Source organism: Somniosus microcephalus, chromosome 1 (assembly GCF_052327205.1).
Source record: "Somniosus microcephalus isolate GS21.2 chromosome 1, FLI_Smic_1.0, whole genome shotgun sequence".
Taxonomy (NCBI): Eukaryota; Metazoa; Chordata; class Chondrichthyes; order Squaliformes; family Somniosidae; genus Somniosus; species Somniosus microcephalus.
Genome location: NC_140987.1, coordinates 188,177,935 through 188,194,138, shown reverse-complemented (window position 1 = coordinate 188,194,138; position 16,204 = coordinate 188,177,935). Strand labels below are relative to the sequence as shown.

Sequence of the window (16,204 nt, the reverse complement as noted above, 5' to 3'; positions counted from 1 at the left end):
CGGGCACCCTGCGGTCGCGATCAGCCACGTGAAAGTTGCTGGCCTCACCGATCACTGATCAACGCAGCAACTCTTCACCCTCTGTTGTGTTCACGTCATAGCACTATGGCACGCACCGTTCCATGCGTTCCAGCCTCCCGAAGAGTTCGCTCACTTGTCGGCGAGTTAATCGACCTCGCCTGTCAAGTCCTTCTGGATCGCTCGTTTGGCTTTCCGGCAGGGTTCGTCAGAACAAGTACTTGTTCCAACATCAACAGAGTCATTGCCCGCGTCCGCCCGACTTGCCCGTCACTCTGACAAGGCCTGCTGTTTCGCACGTCTCCACGGTCCTTCGCCTGACGGATACACTTTATTCGCCACGACGCGCGTAAAGATCCGCTCACGAGCAGCATCTTCAGACCTCGCCTACCAAGTCGAGACAGCACGACCGCCGTGACCATCAGCTCGTCAGACCATCTCATCCTTAGACTTTCGTTAAAGCGAATTCTGGGGGGGGCCTATGTGGCGGTACCACCAGTTGCCCCTTACATTGAGATATACATAATTCCCTTTAACTTACCTTTAAATGTATCTGTTACTGCACTCAGGCTTCATTCCTGTGCTCTGCGTGATGACGTCAGAGCTTGAACCTTCTGGCAGTAGAGCTCGGAACCTGCTAGCAGTTGAGCTTGGAAACTTCTAGTTAGTCCTCGTGGCGTCCCCGCTGGGGAAAGACCTACACCACGGTGCTCCTACAGTCAGCCATCTTACCTGCTACCTTACCTGTTGTATTTAATCTGTTCCTGTAAATAAACAACTTATTTATAGTTCGTCGAAGTCGAACTCTATTATTTAGTGGCGATGCACACGAATCGCTACAATGCCATGTTTCATAAGCCTTGCTTTCATGTCTGAAGTTTAGACATTTGAGGTGTGATCTAATCTAATCAAGGTATTTAAAATGATTTAAAGATTTAATAGTTTTTTTGTATTTCTCCTATTTCCTCTGGTGAGGGAATCCAGTACAAGAGGTAATAAATAATCTTAGAGCTAGGCCATATAAAAGTGAAATCAGAAAGCAATTTTTCCACACCGTTTAGTGGCAATCTACAACCCCCCCTCAACTGGTGGATGCTGGGTCAAATGAAATTTTCAAAACCTTTTGTTGGGAAAAGGGCATCAAGGCATATGGAGCAAAGGCAGATAAATTGAGTTGAGGTACAGATCAGACATGATCTAATTGAATGACGGAACAGGCTCAAGGGGCTGGATGGTCTACTCCTCCTATGTGGTGCATTCAAACTATTTCTCCAGGAAATTTGAGTAACTGTGCAACAGGAAGATTCAGGCACAAAATGGCAGAATTTATGGCACTATTCACAGATCACACCGTTCCAGGAAATTCTGGCCCATTGTTATATGAAAAGCACTATGTAAGACTTCTTGTAGCTATGCTGACAACATTCACAAAACCAAAATTTATAGTACATTAATAAATGCATATGACTTTCCAGCCTACTGTTGCAAACTATTTAGTGAAAATATCATTGGAGAATAGTCTGCTGTATTTAAACATTAATCCTGTGTTCAACACGGTTTACAACATTCAAAGCTGCAATTAAAAAAGGGCTGAAATTTAATAACTGATGATTTATAATTACCTTCTGGCTCATTAGACTTTAACTACTTACTCACTACAATTGCCAAGTCAAATGGATCAGAGGCCAAAATAATACACAAGTTTGGATACAAAAATGCAATTATATTTGTGTGTGGAACAGTTGAATATACTGTTCAATACTATTGAATATTTGCATGCAAATTTTAAATTTCTACAATCAACATACAAAGCATAAGGTGACAAGTTTAGAACAATCAGGTGGGCGAATAGAAGAGAATGGGTTAGTCACACTGTAAACTTCAGTTATTCCTACTGCCAAGAACTAGATTGAAGAGTGATGAATGTAAACCATGTCTACCACTACTGACCTGTTGTAGAATTGGTCCAAGAGAGTTCTTGTCTTTCTGACTAACACCATCTTTCTGTAATCGGGCCAGAAGCTCTGGTTTCTTGAAGGGTTTTAGTACCAATAAGTGGATCACCCTATCCCTATAAGATCGTTGGGAAACACTGTTGTTTGTATTGCACTTCCTTATTGTATTTGCAGGATTAATGGGGGTTGACCTTTTCCGTTCAGGCACAGCATCTGGGATGCCCGGTGCTGGTTTACGAATCTGCACTCGCTTACCTAGAAATGGTACAAAAACAACTTCTAAATTAAAAGAAAATCAAATTACAAGAAAATCAAATTATGTGTGTTAAACTAAAACTTATTTACTTTGGGTTCCCAGATAAATGTACAAGTAAAAGCACTTGGACAAAGTCTTTTCAGCAATGTTTTTGATGACTTCAATACAAATGGTTCTACATCAGTTAATAGTGAACAAGATGAAAACCACATGCATGTTTATAATAAACTATGAATCCACTTAGTTCCATTATAACAAGTGAATTTTCTCAAAGCAGAATTGATAGTTCACCTTCCCTCTTCCAAGCTGAAGACCATGTCTCCTTGGTTATAGAGCTTGCAGTTAAGTGAAAGAAATTATGAGTATAGTCTCCATTGGGTAAATGTATTGAAAAATAGGAAGGTGCAGTATGAGTCTATTATACTAAATTGTTACAATCTTAAATGCTATAAAAAACTATTTGCATGCTTATCAGCATCCAACTCTTACTACATTTTATGCTAAATGCAAAATTCCACAAATAATCATGAATGCAATTAGTGAATTGAGGCAGCCCTTCCAGATAGGTGAGAGGTCATGTCAGTGACAGCACTGCACATAACCCTGATTGAGTATGGCAAAAATGGGCTTGAAGCTAGCCCATGGCACAACCTAGTCTCTGCAGGTAGCTCAGGGAACAGACCGAGCTGAATTTTGCAATGGCACAGGAAGTGTTTGTCCAGAGCTTACTTAGTTAAGGAGTGTAAAATCTGGCAAGGCAACAACTCTTACAAGGACTGTAGCCTGCCTTTGCGTGGAAATTAGTGACAGAAAAGCAGACAAACTGTTCAGTGCTAAAGCAGAAACATGTGGGCAACACTGCTACTTTTGATGGAGTTGGAGACACCGCGGCACCAAAGGACAGTGCCCATATTTGGGGCTAAAGACCACTCTCCAGTAAAAGAACTTGCATTTGTAAATCACCTTTAATGTAGAAAAACATCCCAAGGCACTTCAAAGAAGCATAACCAGACAAAAATTGGCACCTAGCCAAAGAAGGTGACCAAAAGTAGGTCTAAAAGGACGAAAGAGGTGGAGAGGTTTAGGGAAGGAATTCCAGCATTTAGAGCAGAGATGGCTGAACGCATGGCTACCAATGGTGAAAGAAGTGGGAGATGGTCAGTAGAGGTAGATTTGGGTGTTGCCAGCATACATATGGAACCTGATGCCATGTCTTTGGATGATGTTACCAAGGGGCAGGATTCAGATGAGAAATAGGAAGCGGCCAAGGATAAATCCTCAGGGGACTCCACAGGTAATTGTGCTGAAGCGGGGAGAAGCCATTACTGTAGATGTTCTGGCTATGATTGAATACGCAAAAATGGAACCAAACGAGGGTAATTTCATTAAGCTGGACAACGGAGGAGACACGTTGGGAGGAGAACGGTATGGTCAACAGTGTCAAAGACTGCAAAGAAGTTGAGACGGTCGAGGAGAAATAGTGCACCACGATCAGTCACAGGGATGTGATTTATGACTTTCATTAGAGCCGTTCCAATACTGTGGCAGGGCGGAAACCACATTTGGGAGTACTGTGCACAGTTCTGGTCTCTGTAGTATAAGGTAAATGGAGAAGGTGCAAAACAATTTACAAGGCTAATGCCAGAACTGAGAGGTTATGCCCATCAGGAAAGATTGAACAGGTTGGGGGCTCTCTTCTCTAGGAAAGAGCAGGCTGACCCAATAGGGGTCTTTAAGATTTTGAACAGGTTTGATAGAGTAGATGTAGAGAAGATGTTTCCACGTGAGACCCCAAAACTAGGGGCCATAAATATAAGATAGTCACTAAACAGGAGAAACTTCTTTAACCAGAGAGAGAGTGATTAGAATGTGGAACTTGCTACCACAAGGGGTAGTTGAGGCGACTAGCACAGATGCATTTAAGGGGAACCTAGATAAACACATGGAGGAGAAAGGAATAGAAGGATATGCTGATAAAGTCAGACGAAGAGGGGTGAAAGAAGACTCGTGTGGAGCATAAATGCAGGCATAAACCAGGTAGGCCGCATGGCCGGTTTCTGTGCTGTACATTCTATGCAATTGTATGATTGAAGAGATTCAAACATGGAGTGGTGGGAAAGATAGGCACGGAATTGGGAGTCAACAAGTGTGAGCTGCATGGAGGGGAGGTCACAGAAAGTAAATCCAATCAATCCATTATATCTGACTGAAAATAAGGAAGTTAACTGGCATAAAAGGGAACAAAAAAGGTGCTCCTTAATGTCACACTTTTGATGGGGCCCCATCAAGCATGACACAAACCCAAGTAACGGATTCTTGAACACCCTGGGAGTCATCATTTCAAGCATCATCTTTTTGCGCACACATTTTAATTGTACCAAATTTGGATGCCACACTCAACTAGAGACAGCAATTGAGGAACAATCGTCTGCTGTTAGGGGATCTCTCAGTGGGCTCAGTCGAGGTTGGCCCTGGTCTCGAGCGCCATTCTCAAATATTTTTTCTCTTCACAAAAAATGTGTACTGTGCACTGCTGCAAAATGAAGGCATCATGCTGTTCTTTAGAGTACAGATTATTACATACACAATGACATTTGTGGTCAGATACCTCCTGCACAGTAATTGAGGGCAAATCCTGTGTGGTTGAAGTTGATCTAAGGACTCCTCATGCCTATGGTGTACCATCTTCACCTTGCACTTGAAGGAACTCTGCCAATCCATCAAACTAATGCCTCCTTTCCAGAGAAATGTGGCAAAGTTATTCTCCCCATGCAATCATGGCATTTGTCACTTGCTGGTACATGAGTGCACTGCCAAATGTGGCAGATGTTCCCTGGGAAACTTGGGTGGATCCAGTAGCATGAAAGCTTCATGTTGAGGAAACTTAGAGAGCTGTCTGTTGCAGATGCCTTGTGCAAATCTTCCAGAAGATGGTACAACTTTTGTCGTAGTCCATCTCATGAGAGATGGAGGAGAGTGGACTCAGTGACATGTCCAGATAGGTGCAAAGGGGTCTCGTGTCCTGAGGTAGCGACAGATGTGGATAACACATCTTAAATGCCATTGCACCTGCATTTATTAGTCCATCGTAAATTCCCCCCTCATCTCAATCCCGCAGCACATTGGAACCTCAAAAAAATCTTCACATTATATGGTGTCATTTACATGCCAATGGCAACCAAGAAAAATGGATACTTGCGACATGAAAAAAACCCCATAAAAATTCAAAAATGGAGGAACACCCAGCAAAGTACAGAAGGAGGTAACCAAAAACAGTAGAATTTCTTTTCCCTGTAACAAAAAGCCTTCAAGAAACCTACTTGCAGGTCAGGTTCAATGGACCATTGAATTTAATGGAAAGGAAAGTCGGGCGGGCCTGTTTAACAGACGGCTGATCTGCTACCGCCCATTTTACATCCCCAGTGAAGTTGAAAGTCCAGTCTGTGCCAAGAATAGAGAGAGATCAGAACAAAGATAAAACTTAAAAGTTCACATTTGAGGCACGAGATTGAAGAAGTCAACAAACTGGCACAATTTCACAACTATAAAAATATTGTGTTCAAAAATTAAAGATCTTTGGCCTTTGAATTATACTGCGAGATAATAGAAAATTAGTTTGGCTTATTCCATAGAATATTTCTCTCTCCACAGATGCCACCTGACCTGCTGAGTATTTCCAGAATTTTCTGTTTCTTTCAGAATTCCAGCATCCACAGTATTTTGCTTTTGTAATAGAAAAGGAGTACTTGGCAGGTTTGAGAGAAACTTCTAGTTCAGACATTAACTTGAATAATGTAAATGGGCTACTACATTTCATAAAACAAAGGAATTTCCAGCAAACCCTTAAAAGGCTTCCTAAGTTATGTTCACAATGTAATTTCAGTGCCTCTAAATTCGCAGTTATAGCATCCTTACTAATGCCTTATTTGAAATCAACTAAATTAATTCAGCAGGGGTTGAACCTTAGGCCTTTCTGATCGCTATGTGCCATATACTTATTGCTTTAACCAGCTAGGAATGTAAAGAGGGAAGCTTAATTTTGGCTTATTCCATAGAATAGTGCAATACAGAAACTGGTTATTTGGGACATTAAGTCTGCACTGAAGTTTTTCTCCACAAGGCTAGTCCAACTAGACTAATCCTATTCTCACCAGACCCATTAATAATAATTTTTCAAGCAACTAATTTCCTTTTGAAAGAAAGCATGAACTGTTTAAGGTAGAGATTGCCACATTCTAACCATCTTACATAGAAACATAGAAGATACGAGCAGGAGTAGGCCATTCGGCCCCTCAAGCCTGTTCCGCCATTTAATGAGATCATGGCTGATCATCCAAATTCAGTACCCTGTCCCTGCTTTCTCCCCATATCCCTTGAGCCTTAAGAAATATATCTAACTCCTTCTTGAATATAGTTAATAAGTTGGCCTCAACTACCTTCTGTGGTAGAGAATTCCACAGGTTCACCACTCTCTCTGGGTGAAGAAATTCCTCCTCATCAGTCCTAAATGGCTTACCCCTTATCCTTAGACTGTGACCCCTGGTTTTGGGCTCCCCCACCATCGGGAACAGCCTTCCTGCATCTAGTCTGTCTAGTCCTGTTAGAATGTTATAAGTTTCAATGAGATCCCCCCTCATTCTTCTAAACTCTAGCAAATACAAGCCTAATCAACCCAATCTCTCTTCATAAGTCATTCTTGCCATCCCAGGTATCAGTCTGGTGAATCTTCGCTGCACTCCCTCCATGGCAAGAACATCCTTCCTCAGATAAGGCGACCAAAACTGCACACACAATACTCAAGCTGTGGTCTCACCAAGGCCCTGTACAACTGTAGCAAGACATCCTTGCTCCTGTACTTGAATCCTCTCGCTATGAAGGCCAACATACCATTTGCCTTCTTAACCGCCTGCTGCACCTGCATGCTTACCTTCAGCGACTGGTGCACAAGGACACCCAGGTCTCGTTCCACTTCCCCTTCTCCCAATCTATTGCCGTTCAGATAATAATCTGTCTTCCTGTTTTTGCCACCAAAGTGGATAACCTCACATTTATCCACATTATACTACATCTGCCATGTATCTGCCCAATCACCCTACCTGTCCAAATCATACTGGAGTTTCTCTGCATCCTCCTCACAGCACACACGCCCACCTAGCTTTGTGCCATCTGCAAACTTGGAGATATTACATCTAGTTCCCTCGTCTAGATCATTAATATATAGCAAATAGCTGGGGTCCTAGCACCGATCCCTGCGGTACCCCACTAGTCACTGCCTGCCACTCTGAAAAAGACCCGTTTATTCCAACTCTTTGCTTCCCGTCTGCCAACCAGTTCTCCATCCAAGTCAGTACCTTACCCACAATCCCATGTGCTTTAACTTTGCACGCCAATCTCTTATGCGGGACCTTATCGAAAGCCTTCTGAAAGTCCAAATACACCACATCCACTGGTTCTCCCTTATCTATTCTACCAGTTACATCCTCAAAAAATTCCAGTAGATTAGTCAAGCATGATTTACCTTTTGTAAATCCATGTTGACTTTGTCCGATCCTGTCACTGTTTTCCAAGTGAATCTTTTATAATGGACTCTAGCATTTTCCCCACTACTGATGTCAGGCTTACCGGTCTATAATTCCCCGTTTTCTCTCTACCACCTTTTTTTAAATAGTGGGGTTACATTAGCTACCCTTCAATCCATGGGAACTATTCCAGAGTTTATAGAATTTTGGATGATGACCAGCAATGCAGCTACTATTTCTAGGGCCACTTCCTTAAGTACCCTAGGATGTAGATTATCAGGCCCTGGGGATTTATCGGCCTTCAATCCCATCAATTTCCCTAACACCATTTCCCTACAAATACTGATTTTCATTCAATTCCTCCCTCTCATTAGACCCTATGTTACCAGACATCACTGGAAGGTTATTTGTGTCCTCCTCTGTGCAAGAATTTATTTTAACCATGATTTATCCATTTTTCTGATCCAACAAATTAAAAATAGTTGAACAGCACAAGTTCCTAATTACTATTATTAATAAACAAGATTCAAAAAGGTAAGTATTTGATTAATGAACACAATATTTCAGAACAGGGAAAGGCCATTATGTGCAAAAAGTCCATCCCAGTCTCAGATTTCATACCTACCCACTTTTTCATCAGATCCCTCAATTCCTCCAGAAAATGACATTTAATTGTCTCAAACCATTATGTACTCCATTATTTTGTTCCAAAGGTGCACGTGAACTTTAATGGGGTGGGGGGGGGGGGGGGGAAAAGAGATCAATAATTGTTACTAGTAGGAGAATGCCACTCTTAGATAATTTAGAATGCAAGCAGAATTGGTACTTTAATACCGAATGCTTATTTGGCTCTAGTTTTCAGAGCAGGGTGGAGATCCTATCAAAAATACTGTCATATAAATGAATAGGTTTAATTCTTTAAACAAGTGCTTTCAAAACAGTTTCCCCAAAACAGTTCAATACATCATATTCATGAAAATGAATGTGTAAATCAATATACTGTATGTACATTGTACAAGTGGCTGCAATCTACAGACAACAGCCACATTAAAATTTACTTAATTCTACCCATTTAATGTTGCAATGCCAATACAGAAACGGATCTACCAACTTTAATCTTGCGGCTACTTCGTTTATTTGCCTCCAAGCCTACCACAAATTGTGTAGTGTTTGATTTACAAGAGACTCGTGTTCGAACTTAGAACACGTTAGAAGGTTCTTAATGAATACTTTGCTTCTGTCTTCACAAAAGAGGGGGACGATGAGGACATTGTAGTTAAGGAGGAGGCGTGTGAAATATTAAATGAGATAAACATAGGAGAGGATATAATAAGGCGTCTAGCATCTTTGAAAGTAGATAAATCACCAGGCCTGGATGAAATGTATCCTCGGCAGTTAAGAGAAGCAAGTGGGGAAATAGCAGAGGCTGATAATTTAGGTTTATAAAATTATGAGGGGCCTAGATAGAGTGGATAGGAAGGACCTATTTCTCTTAGTAGAGAGGTCAATAACCAGGGGACACTGATTTAAAATAATTGGTAGAAGGATTAGAGGAGAGTTGGAGAACTTTTTTCACCGAGGGTGGTGGGTGTCTGGAACTCACTACCTGAAAGGGGGTTAGAGACAGAAACCCTCAATGCATTTAAAATACTTGGATATGCACTTGAAGTGCTGCAACCTACAAGGCTACAGACCAAGAGCTGGAAAGTGGGATTAGGCTGGAAAGCCTTTTGCCTGGAACAGACACGATGGGCCGAATGGCCTCCTTGTGTCATAAATTTCTGATTCGACGATGCTAGTCAATGCTGCATTGTCACGAAAGCCTGTCCTTTCTTAATCAACTGATATACCTTCAGAGTATTGTTTGTTGATCAGAAATTCATCTCTGCCTTTGAGAAAGGAAATTTTCTAAGGATAGCCAGGTTTCTGTGTTCAAAGATGCAATGTCACAACTGCGCTGTGCTCCCTGCCCTACCACATGGTTCTGTTGCCACCAAAATGCGAGAGAAGCAGATCTTGGATCCACTGCTATGCTTCACATCCTGACCTTGGGCTGAAATGCTACCAAAAAAAGTCAAGACTCCGCTGCTGCAGTACCACCCACGTTTGAGACACAAATCAGCTCTTGGACCTACTGCTGTGCTCCCCACTTGATCTTGGACCTACTGCTGTGCTCCCCACTTGCTCTCAAGCCAAATTGCCTCTGAAAATTGGGTCCTCATGATTAATCTTCATAGTTTAGGGCTTATTCACAAGCTACTCCCAATCAATGTTAAGCCAGCCACATTCAGAGTTTGTTATTTAAATAATACACTTGGGCCACCTTATATTTCCTACTTTAATACATTTTAATAGAACAAAGTTAGATTTCCTCTTTTTTTGATGATTTTGGGTAAAGCTGGTTGCATTTCCTTTAATTAATGCATTTTACAGCAAACCACTTCTATTAAATGAGACCAATCCTTTTATTTAATGTATTAACTTTCACAACCCCATTCAATTAACTAGCCATCACTATTACCAATAAATGTTCACTGCATAGACTTAATAAATTTTACAACCACATTCAATACCCACTACTTCAATTTAAAAGGTTTCAGAGACTGCCAATAAATAGCCTCTACTTTTACTTAATACATTTTTGCAGGTAAAGCCATCTGCTTTCACACCAGCAATGTGATGGGTGATTCTCTAGTTTAAAATAAATTATGGTGTGGAGATGCCGGAGTTGGACTGGGGTGGACAAATGTAAAAAGTCAAACAACACCAGGTTATAGTCCAACAGCTTTATTTGAAATCACAAGCTTTCGGAGCGCTGCTCCTTCTTCAGGTGAAGTGGAGAAATGCATAAAGACACAGCTTATACAGTCAGAGAATCATGTCAGATGTTTACAGGTAACCTTTCCAACTGCCATTTATCACACCTCGGCAGAGAGATAATCGCAGCAGTCAAAGGTGTGAATGGTGTCCAAACAGGTCAGTCAGGGAAACATTACATCAAAGAACAATGAGGTGGGGTCACAAGGGGTCAAATATTGCAGATGCTGGGGTCTGTATGAAAAAAAGACAAAAAAACATTTTTTTTGGCTGGAAATCACAGCAGGTCCGGCCGCATCTGTGTAGAGAGAACAAGCCAATGTCGACTCGAGTCTGGATGACCCTGCATCAGGTGGGGTTACATGTAGCGTGACATGAACCCAAGATCTCGGTTTAGGCCGTCCTCATGGGTGCGGAACTTGGCTATCAGTTTCTGCTCGACGATTTTGCGTTGTCGTGTGTCTCGAAGGCCACCTTGGAGAATGCTTACCCGAAGATCGGAGGCTGAATGTCCTTGACTGCTGAAGTGTTCCCCGACTGGGAGGGAACACTCCTGCCTGGTGATTGTTGCGCGGTGTCCGTTCATCCATTGTCGCAGTGTCTGCATGGTCTCGCCGATGTACCATGCTCCGGGGCATCCTTTCCTGCAACGTATGAGGTAGACAACGTTGGCCGAGTCACATGAGTATGTACCATGTACCTGGTGGGTGGTGTCCTCACGTGTGATGATGGTATCTGTGTTGATGATCTGGCATGTCTTGCAGAGGTTGCTGTGGCAGGGTTGTGTGGTGTCGTGGTCGCTGTTCTCCTGAAGGCTGGGTAATTTGCTGCGAACGATGGTCTGTTTGAGGTTAGGCGGCTGTTTGAAAGCGAGTAGTGGAGGCGTGGGGATGGCCTTAGCGAGGTGTTCGTCGTCATCGATGACATGTTGAAGGCTGCGAAGAACATGGCGTAGTTTCTCCGCTCCGGGGAAGTACTGGACGACGAAGGGTACTCTGTTGGTTGTGTCCCGTGTTTGTCTTCTGAGGAGGTCTATGCGATTTTTCGCTGTGGCCCGTCGGAACTGTCGATCGACGAGTCGAGCGTCATATCCCGTTCTTACAAGGGTGTCTGTAGGTGTCCATCGCGTTCCTCCTCGTCTGAGCAGATCCTGTGTATTCGCAGGGCTTGTCCATAGGGGATGGCTTCTTTAACGTGGTTAGGGTGGAAGCTGGAGAAGTGAAGCATCGTGAGGTTGTCCGTGGGCTTGCGGTAGAGTGAAGTGCTGAGGTGTCCGTCTTTGATGGAGATTCGTGTGTCCAGGAATGAGACTGATTCTGAGGAGTAGTCCATGGCGAGTTTGATGGTGGGATGGAACTTGTTGATGTTATCGTGTAGTCTTTTCAGTGATTTTTCAAAGACTACACGATAACATCAACAAGTTCCATCCCACCATCAAACTCGCCATGGACTACTCCTCAGAATCAGTCTCATTCCTGGACACACGAATCTCCATCAAAGACGGACACCTCAGCACTTCACTCTACCGCAAGCCCACGGACAACCTCACGATGCTTCACTTCTCCAGCTTCCACCCTAACCACGTTAAAGAAGCCATCCCCTATGGACAAGCCCTGCGAATACACAGGATCTGCTCAGACGAGGAGGAACGCGATGGACACCTACAGACACCCTTGTAAGAACGGGATATGACGCTCGACTCGTCGATCGACAGTTCCGACGGGCCACAGCGAAAAATCGCATAGACCTCCTCAGAAGACAAACACGGGACACAACCAACAGAGTACCCTTCGTCGTCCAGTACTTCCCCGGAGCGGAGAAACTACGCCATGTTCTTCGCAGCCTTCAACATGTCATCGATGACGACGAACACCTCGCTAAGGCCATCCCCACGCCTCCACTACTCGCTTTCAAACAGCCGCCTAACCTCAAACAGACCATCGTTCGCAGCAAATTACCCAGCCTTCAGGAGAACAGCGACCACGACACCACACAACCCTGCCACAGCAACCTCTGCAAGACATGCCAGATCATCAACACAGATACCATCATCACACGCGAGGACACCACAGACCAGGTACATGGTACATACTCATGTGACTCGGCCAACGTTGTCTACCTCATACGTTGCAGGAAAGGATGCCCCGGAGCATGGTACATCGGCGAGACCATGCAGACACTGCGACAACGGATGAACGGACACCGCGCAACAATCACCAGGCAGGAGTGTTCCCTCCCAGTCAGGGAACACTTCAGCAGTCAAGGACATTCAGCCTCCGATCTTCGGGTAAGCATTCTCCAAGGTGGCCTTCGAGACACACGACAACGCAAAATCGTCGAGCAGAAACGGATAGCCAAGTTCCGCACCCATGAGGACGGCCTAAACCGAGATCTTGGGTTCATGTCACGCTACATGTAACCCCACCTGATGCAGGGTCATCCAGACTCGAGTCGACATTGGCTTGTTCTCTCTACACAGATGCGGCCGGACCTGCTGTGATTTCCAGCCAAAAAAAATGTTTTTTTGTCTTTTTTTGTTTTTCATACAGACCCCAGCATCTGCAATATTTGACCCCTTGTGACCCCACCTCATTGTTCTTTGATGTAATGTTTCCCTGACTGACCTGTTTGGACACCATTCACACCTTTGACTGCTGTGATTATCTCTCTGCCGAGGTGTGATAAATGGCAGTTGGAAAGGTTACCTGTAAACATCTGACATGATTCTCTGACTATATAAGCTGTGTCTTTATGCATTTCTCCACTTCACCTGAAGAAGGAGCAGCGCTCCGAAAGCTTGTGATTTCAAATAAAGCTGTTGGACTATAACCTGGTGTTGTTTGACTTCTAAAATAAATTAGCCAGCCTTCATTTTATCTGAAGAAAGATTCTGCAAAGTTACGTGCGTGACGAGGCAAACTGCTAACTAACGACAGGCAGAGTATGCATCACCTGATCAAAATGCATATGCATGGTAGGAGTTTATTAGCGACAGTGGGTATGATTTTCTGCAGGGGTTGTCTTGCTTGTCTGCTGTAACTTCAACAGAAGAACCCCAGGAAAAACAATAAATGGCATTTATGCTATTTTTCAGCATTTCCTCAGCTCTTCCGCCAAAGTTATTGCACACAATCAGTAAATCCCTGCAGAAATTCACCAGTGTATTATGGCATTTTCCCATGAAGAGGTGAGCGAGAGAGATTAGAGATAACAAATGTGGCAGAGAAAAGGTCAAGACCTAAAGAGCCAAACAAAAATCACAGATTTTCAAAAGAAAGAGAATTTGCATTTATATACTCAAAATATCCCAAAGTGCTTCACAGTCTTTACTGTGAATAGCTGAAGAGTCATGTTGAGTAGAGAATCAATTCTTAACTTACTTTTTCTCAGCTTAATGGAGTGTACCTTGAGATTATGAGGTTGCAATAGGAAGACTTTAACCACAGAAATAACTGAGGTTTAAAGATGTGGCCAAAATAATGTAATCCATGAAGATTTTTAATTTGTTCCAAAAGATTTAATTGTGCTATCAATTATTGGATACCAATTTCCTGATCAATTGGCTCAGTCGGCACAAGCACTTGGCCAGAAGCAAATGAATCTAGGTTGACACCTAGTAGTGAGGGAGTGCTGTATAGTCACAGCTGCTATCTGCCTGTTGAAGTATGATTCAGAGGGAAGCAGGGACTTACCCAATGTCCTGGGCCCCTCAACCAACATCAAAAATTAATTTCATAGCTGCTTGTGGAACTTTGCTGCGAGCAAAATGATGCCACTTTATACTATATAGCAAGTGCCTTAATTTGTATGCAAAATGTTTTGAAACATGGCAAGATGCAATATGGTGCTGTATAAATTGAAATTCTCTTCCTCTTTCTTCCGTCAAGACAATAAAAATCAGCTCTGCAAAAGTTACACAATTCCAATTTGTACACCATAAGCACATGACAAGTCTTAAGTTTTGCTTAGAAAGTGTAAAGATATTTAGAACATATTGTCTGAAATAAAATTTTAAGTTGTCACACTAGTTTTAAACTCATACAGCTGAAGGAATTTCTAGTGCAATACAACATAAATTAATTCTAGGAGCACAACAAAACACAGCTGAGAGCAAATACTGTCGGCTGCAATTGGAAATATAAATGTACTAGCAGTAATGAAAAGAAATATACTTTTCCATGAGTCTTCTGATCTCCCAGAACAGCTTCCTGTGTTACATCACTTTTTTTGTTCGATGATGGGATGTGGGCGTCGCTGGCAAGGCCAGCATTTATTGCCTATCCCTAATTGCCCTTTAGGTGGTGGTAGGGAGCTGCCTTGAACCGCTGCAGTCAGTGTGGGGAAGGTACTCCCACAGTGCTGTTAGGGAGGGAGTTCCTTCATCGTCGCTAGGTCAAAATCCTGGAACGGTGATATACTTCTAAGTCAGGACGGTGTGTGACTTGGAGGGGGATTTGGAGGTGGTGTTCCCATGCACCTGCTGCTCTTGTCCTTCTAAGTGGAAGAGGTCGCGGGTTTGGGAGGTGCTGCCGTAGAAGCCTTGGCGAGTTGCTGCAGTGCATCTTGTAGATGGTACACACTGCAGCCATGGTACACCGGTGGTAGAGGGAGTGAATGTTTAAAGTGGTGGATGGGTTGCCAATCAAGTGGGCTGCTTTGTTTTGGATGGTGTTGAGCTTCTTGAGTGTTGTTGGAGCTGCATTCATCCAGACAAGGAGAGTATTCCATCACACTCCTTACTTGTGCCTTGTAGATGGTGGAAAGGCTTTGTGAAGTCAGGAGGTGAGACTCGCCACAGAATATCTAGCCTCTGATCTGCTCTTGTTGCCACAGTATGTGTGTGGCTGGTCCAGTTAAGTTTCTGGTCAATGGTGACCCTTAGGATGTTGATGGTGGTGGACTTGGTGATGGTAATGCCATTGAATGTCAAGGGGAGGTGGTTAGAGTCTCGCTTGTTGGGAGATAGTCATTGCCTGGCACTTCTGTGGCGAGAATGTTACCTGCCACTTATCAGCCCAAGCCTGAACGTCGTCCAGGTCTTGCTGCATGCGGGCATGGACTGCTTCATTATCTGAGGAGTTGTGAATGACGCTGAACACTGTGCAGTCATCAACGAACATCCCCATTTCTGACCTTATGATGGAGGGAAAGTCATTGATGAAGCAGCCGAGGATGGTTGGGCCTGGGACACTGCCCTGAGGAACTCCTGCAGCGATGTCCTGGGGCTGTGATGATTGACCTTCAACCACCACAACCATCTTCCTTTGTGCTAGGTATGACTCCAGCCAGTGGAGAGTTTAAGGTTCTGAACCAGTTTAGTGCTAGTGTGTTTGTGTCCGGACATGCACAGCAAAGCAGTGGCCAGCTCAACATCAAATTCCCTGGGCCGCCTGCAATACGCAATATATGAGGCTATGCTCCCAGACACAGACCAGAATAGATCAGCAGCATAAAGAGTTAGCCAATGCATGTAGGTTTCTGTCCTTGGAGCTACAAAAGAAAACTTGCATTTATATAGCACCTTTGATGTTGTAAAACGTACAAGGCACTTCACAGGAGCTATTATTAAACAAAATATGATACTGAGCCACTCAAGGACAGGTGACCAAAAGCTTGCTCAAAGAGGTAGGTTTTAAAGA

The 16,204-nt window shown here is 43.4% G+C and overlaps 1 protein-coding gene across 2 annotated transcripts in view; it reads right to left on the bottom strand.

Moving 5' to 3' along the window:
- The window catches only part of ell2 (elongation factor for RNA polymerase II 2), a 194,829-nt gene that overhangs the window by 94,369 nt on the left and 84,256 nt on the right, over positions 1-16,204 (bottom strand). For both annotated transcript variants that reach the window (XM_085988501.1, XM_085988493.1), the window contains exon 5: positions 1,969-2,228. In XM_085988501.1, the coding sequence (XP_085844627.1) occupies positions 1,969-2,228 (260 nt within the window). The remainder of the gene's footprint in view (positions 1-1,968; positions 2,229-16,204) is intronic.